Raw genomic sequence first — 6,482 nt, forward strand, 5'->3', positions numbered from 1 at the left:
TCAACTCCTTAGAAGCTGAGACCCTTCATCCAAGATGGATCAGATTAATGAGGGTCCGCTTTACTGCTGAACTCTGAACTCCAATGATTAGATAAGAGGGGGAGGGGCTGTAATGCTTCTCCCCACTTGAGATTGTGTTCAGGGCAGAGATTTTAAGGGTTGATTTGGATCGCTCTGCTCCTATGAATCACCGAGGTTACTAACTGATGGTGGTGGCTGCAAACGTTCACTAGTTGGGTGCCATTAATTGTGGGCTGTAGACAAAAGAGTATAATGGAGCTGAGTTGGTGTAGAGCTGGGACATGACAAGAGATTTGTCCAGGTGGAAGCCTGCTTCCCATCAGGGGAAAAAGTCTTCCTTAAAGCAGGCCGTCACATAAGAGTATTTCATTTTACTGTCAGGTGTTTTAAACATTACTGTTTAGTACGTAGAAATCCATATTCGTTATGAGAATTGATCTGGTTATTAATTATTCACATTTAAAAGTGTTACTAAGTTTAAATCAGAGGTCTTTTTTTTTTTTTTTTTTTTTTTTTTAATCTGAGGAGCATTGTCAGAAAGAAGTTGAAGGACTGATATAAGTGCCAGTTGAAGAAATTATCAAGAGTACGAATCCAAATGTCAAGGCATGATTTTAATTTCGGATGCTATGCTCTTTGTATGTTTCAGCTAGTTTACACCAAAACAGCTCCGTATAACTAAAACATCTCATCTGAGCTTTAACTTGTGGTGGCAGGTCACGTGTCACCTGTCCCCCATTTTAACCACTTATGATTGCTGAGTCGCTGGACACATTGTGTTCCATATTCCTCTGCCATTTAATCCGTTCCCAGGTAAATGGACAGATTATGAAAGGTATTCATGTTTGTGACATTGGGTTCAGACATACACATAATGACAGTGTTATCTATTTTGACATCATTAAACCATTTCACATGAGCCATACAAATGCCTTTTCAATCCAGCAAACATAACCGTATAGGAATTTGCTGTCTTTTAAAGGGGTAATTTTTGGTATTGTTCGAGTTTTTGTGTCTGGCTAATAGTAACAACAATTTCTAAAATTGGGTCGGTATTGATGGAGAACACTGCAGATGGCAGTCACTAAATTGGCTGCAATGTATTTACTCGAGACAACTCCTCATCGTCAGCGTACGTCTACTTGAAGTGCTTGTTAGTTCCTATAGCTAAAAAAAGCTAGTGTTCATCTTTAATATCTATTTTGTATTGCTGTGAAACATCTCCCTCAAACAACTCTCCAAGTTTCTCACCAAATTTGAACTCATCATTATTGCATTATAATTCACCCAATAACCAGTTGTACTGAGCAGAACTTGAAAGCATCATAATGCAAGTCAATGCAACCTTTGTTAACTTTAGCTACATTAAAGGCAGAACTGTGCTAGGGCAGACGGCCAGTCACTGTGATAACTCTAAATATCAATGAAAATATAAGTGTATGATCTATTTAGTTATTCAAAAAGTATTTAATGTTATTCCTCCACTGCCTTTTTTTGGACAACTTTTGGACTACAATGGACTTGTGACAAAGACATGTGTGTTTTCTTTACTCAACATGAAGACCTTCCCTTATCTGATTATGACGCTAGACTATAATTGTGTTGTGTCCATCTATCTGGATGTAAAACTCTGTTCAGACACTCTTCCCTCTGGAAGGCCAGATCAATCATGTTACATGCAATATTGGCAGAGGATGAAGTCGGCCCTACTGAGCAGTGCAGATCCGCACACACATTTAATATTACAAATGACAGCACATAAGTTTTTAATAAGGTGTGATGTAAATCTTACATCATTCATTGCTGCAGTGGAATTATTAATGGCTATTAGCACATAATGGGCCACCAGTGAGGCCTCCTGATCAGCCACAGAACTGTAAAACTGTAGCCTGAACTGACCAAAAGATCAATCTTAGAAGCAGACTGTATACTAGTAGAGTACCATAACATTGCATTACTTTAATTATTTAAAATAGAATAATATTATTGTATTGGTAAGGGTGGCTTAATAGTACATTTAAACTTGTAAAAAAAAAAAAAGCAACAGCCCCAGCATGTTCAATATGTACAATGTATAAGAAAGAGGTGAAAATAAGCCACTAAGAGCTGTTTGATGTGTTGTTATAGCCATAAAATGAGTGAATCGGAAAAGATCTGTGATTCCTGACGGCCGCAATATTATCTCCCCACTCCAGATTTCAAATCATTAAAATAAATATTTATTAAATCAGATGATGTAGTTGTTGGATATGTTTTGAATTGGATGTCTGACTGTCCGTCATAATCAAATCGGTTACATAATCGTGTTGGCGTTGCCTTGCGTGTTAGAGAATTGTCCTCCATAAAGCTTTTCCAACAAGCTTAATGAACACTTAATGACTAAATGTTTGGTTCTCCCTGATGTGCTCAAGAGAGAGCTACATGCACTCTGTTTCTATGGTGCCATCTGACACTCATGGTCCTATCTAGTGGCTGGCCATTCCAGAACAACAGCTAGCAACGCAGATCTGTGTCCTCGTTTCTGTAATTATCTCAGTCCTAAATACAAAAGTCATATTGTATTGAAGAGAGATGTAATTATTTTCTAAATTCAAGTTTTTATTTTACAAAATATTCTGCTCCGTTTTTATTGTTGTTAGCCTTTCAAAAACTTTATTTTCTCTAAGGTCAAAAACTGTTGCCTCTCCTGCACCCTCCCTTATTAACGTGGCAGTCTAGCAGCAATCTAGCAGCACCATAAATTACACGTATACAACCACAAATGCACAAAATCTGACGTCATTAGAATTTCATTGGTGCTTTTTTAAATGTATATAAATATATACCCTACAACAATGGCGTGAGGCATACAGAAAGCAAGAGAAAAAGAGACTGAATATAGAACAGCATTCATAATATGCTTGGCATAATATAATTGACAGAAGTGGACCATTATCGTGGCCATATCGTCAACACCCAAGCCTTATACATGTCAAATAATATTTTTTCTAAAGAGCTACCTAAAGTGACAGAAACTATACTATCACCTTGAATCATGTTCAAGTGGTCATTTTTCATGTTTGGTTTTAATTGGTTATAAAAATGGCTGCTATGATTCTGGCTAACACGCTGTGAGGATACCACGGCTCCATCGCACGGTCACTGCTGCGCAGACTCTGACCCCAAGTGATGTCAAAAGCGCAAGATGGCAGGATTTTCAGCATATCATGGCCTCACTCCTTTACAGTGGGAGGAAATGATATCTTTATATACACTGTCTATGGTTCGAACAGCAGTGTTCCTGCACCTGCCCCAAAGCTCAGTACCAGAACCAATCCGTTGCCTGAAATGGTCTCTAAACCTAATCAGCAGTTAACAGTAACAAATTCTGGTGCAGAGTGGATAAATGACATGAGACTACTGTACCTTCCTTCTCGCATGTTATTTTCACTGCTTTCCTCCTGCAGTCGGTCATAGACGGTTGCTTCCTCGGGTTTGATGTGCAGCCCGTGGAGCTGGTAAAAGGCTGCTGTGACAGTGTTGTGATCAGCCCCTTTTAATTCGCTCCAATAAAAACCACATTTGGTAAACTCTAGTGTTTAGAATTGAGAATACCTCTGCATGACGTTGCTGATGTGTCAGTGAAAGCGTGGACAATCAGTTGATGTGTGTGTGTGTATTTGAGTGTGTGCGTGAGCTGAACGAAAATGGAGACGTTTTCATGACAACTCGCACAAATCAAGTGCTTATTAGCATGCAAGCTTAGTTATGTCAGATGAGTAATGAGGATCAGATATGTTTTCATTGTGAGCAGGACGGCCCTGGACCTGCTCACCCCTCCACTGGAAACCAGCCGTTAATCTGCTCATTCATTCAGCTGTGTTTCTGAAGCACTCTAGCACTTCTCCCTAACATGTAATCTAGGCCACCGTTCACCTGCTCACACAGAGGGCAGGAGAAACGCTGCCTCTGCCTAAAAGCTTGTAGAGACCACCTGCTGTTTTGTGTGTGTGTGTGTTTAAAAGCCAGGTGGAAAGCTAGTGAAGTGTGTTTGTGTTGGCAAAGGTTGCCCATCTTGTTGAGTTCAGTGCCAAAGTTTGGCTTTGAAGGCTGAGTTGGCTGGTAACAGCATTTGTCTTTGTGCACTCAGTAATTCAAATGAGGCTGGAGCCCATTAACCAACTTTATTCTTCTCACACACACACAAACTATAGGCCATATTAAATCTGTTTACATTTTTTCAAGATTACATTTAATTTTTTCCAAGTTAAATTTCAAAACATCACCGTAATCAAATTTTTTACAACATTTCTTACCATATGGCGATTAATGAAATTGCAAAAATTCAAGACATCAGTATTCAAAATTTTAATGAATATCATTGAATTTGATTCATTCTTGCGACTCATGCTAGTCGTTTGGATATTGCTCAGGATGTTAAGTTGTAAATTTGTCCTTGGTGAACACAGAGAGCAGAGGACAGAAGTAGTGTGCCCATAAACTACTAAAACAAAGCAGAGTGGTTTCCTTCTGTTCATTTGGCTTAGACACTGTGAGAAAACGCTGACAATGGAAGGGAAAACCCTGATTTTCATAAACTGCATCCACATTGTGACAAATTCCATTTAATTTCACAGTTGATTTGACTTTTATTCAAAAAATCTTGACTCCCTTCATGTTTTTCACATAGTGGAACCCAGAGGGTCCTACACATAACAACCGATGTCATGGCTCAGGCTTTAATGGGTGCTGGTATGGAACGGAGTTAAATGGCTGAGTGAACACTTGTGTAACATTCATTCACACATGCACTGGTGCTTTCTTGTTTCAAATAATAACACCATTTCCTCCTGCTAACAGCTTGTTTAAGGTCATTTAAAGGATACTTTAGTTTATCAAAACAAACTTTAAAAAAAAAAAATTGCTTTCGGTTATTATAACAAAGTAATTCCTGAGATCTGGAAACACAGTAGGAATGTTAGAACGAAATCTGATGGCACAACAAGCAGTGAGACAATCAAACAGCTTTAAGCCAGCAATGTAAATTATGTAGACCACTTAATGGGAGGTAGACGCAAAGGTAAGCACACAGTGAAATATCAGCGCAGGATTCCTGTGTACACACTAGTGACATGTGTTTTACCACATTGGACTTTGTAGTAGTGATGTCATAGCGTTGAGCCTTGTGCAGAAAAACATGACTAAGAGCCAAGTTTTAATAAACCAGAGTGATCCTTTCACAACACAACTGGGTGTTTTCTCTCCTCTCCTTCACATCCATGTTTTCTCTTTCTCATTTGTTTCTCTGGTTTCTATTTACAGGCACGCCACTCCCCCTCCATGGTCAACCTGCCTTCCATGTTTGAGAGGAAGTACCACACATTCAGTCGTTCCACCACCCACCTCTTTTGAGACACTGCCGCCCTGGGACCACCAGCCATCTCCCATCTTTCCGCTTAACAACAACACCTGACCGGACAGATGTGTGTGTGTGTGTGTGTCTAAAGTCAGAGCTACCGGTCAGTTGTTGGCAAACTGGCATTTGTCCTCACACACTTTCCAAAACCAGAGGAAATTGCGTTCAGCCACATTTTGAAAAACACACTGAAGAATTGTCCAGCTACTGTTAGAGTGCTTCCTGAGACTTGGGCTTAGAAGGGTTGAAACGATAAACCAGTTGTTCATCACCCTGATGCATGAAATATGATGCATGCGGCTAAAACTGGTCTGTGTCTGTTGCTGAGAACTTGAATCCGACAAAGCAGTTTGGTGCGTCTTTCCAAACATATGCACTGCTTGGATTAAGACTGTGTCCCTAGGAGCTACCTGGAGGAGCTACCTGGAGGAGCTACCTGGAGGAGCTACCTGGAGGAGCTACCTGGAACGGTACTGCACCATGCTGGGGTGTGTGTGTGTGTGGCTGTGTGTGTGTGTGTGTGTGTGTGTGGTAGAGAGTGTGATCATCTCTGTAATGTAAAGCTTGCTCTGCCCGTAAAAAATGAAGGATGCTCTGCTTTTAGTTGGCAACTGTTAATGGATTATCTCGACACAATTGTGTTTTGTTTTTTTTAGTTAATGTACTTTACCACAGACCCATTTTGTGTTACTACGTTGGTAGAAACAACACTAACTATAGACCTGTCTGTCCTCTGGTTTAAACAGGGACTTTGTGTTGTCCACAAATGTCCCTGGATGTTTTTTGGTTTTTTTCTCTCTGTTCTTCAGGAAAGTAAATTAACTTTAAATTTGAGATGTTTAGGTAATTCTATTTAATAAATGCAGGTGGTTCAGCTCTCGTGTTTGATGTTCTAGTTAAAGTAACAAGGTTGACCTCTCTTTACTTTGCTCTGTGAGAGACCTTTATGCTAACTGACATTTAATGTTGTTTTATTGTAGTGGGTAGACTTCTTTTCACCTGATATAATATCACTTACTGTAATTAACCCACTTTCAACATTTAAACTCATGATAGTTTCCAGCTT

At 39.6% G+C, this 6,482-nt stretch overlaps 1 protein-coding gene across 4 annotated transcripts in view; it reads left to right on the forward strand.

Annotated features, from left to right (window-relative positions):
* Positions 1-5,413, forward strand: part of ect2 (epithelial cell transforming 2) — a 45,461-nt gene extending 40,048 nt beyond the window's left edge. For 2 of the 4 annotated variants that reach the window (XM_054596267.1, XM_054596268.1), the window contains one exon: positions 5,323-5,413. Coding sequence is in view for 2 of the 4 variants with exons in the window: in XM_054596269.1 (XP_054452244.1) it covers positions 5,323-5,412 (90 nt within the window). In the remaining 2 variants the exon portion in view is untranslated. The remainder of the gene's footprint in view (positions 1-5,322) is intronic. The other 2 variants (XM_054596269.1, XM_054596270.1) reach the window with 1 other exon arrangement.
* The last annotated feature ends 1,069 nt before the right edge of the window (positions 5,414-6,482 follow it).

Source organism: Anoplopoma fimbria, chromosome 3 (assembly GCF_027596085.1).
Source record: "Anoplopoma fimbria isolate UVic2021 breed Golden Eagle Sablefish chromosome 3, Afim_UVic_2022, whole genome shotgun sequence".
NCBI classification, from domain to species: Eukaryota; Metazoa; Chordata; class Actinopteri; order Perciformes; family Anoplopomatidae; genus Anoplopoma; species Anoplopoma fimbria.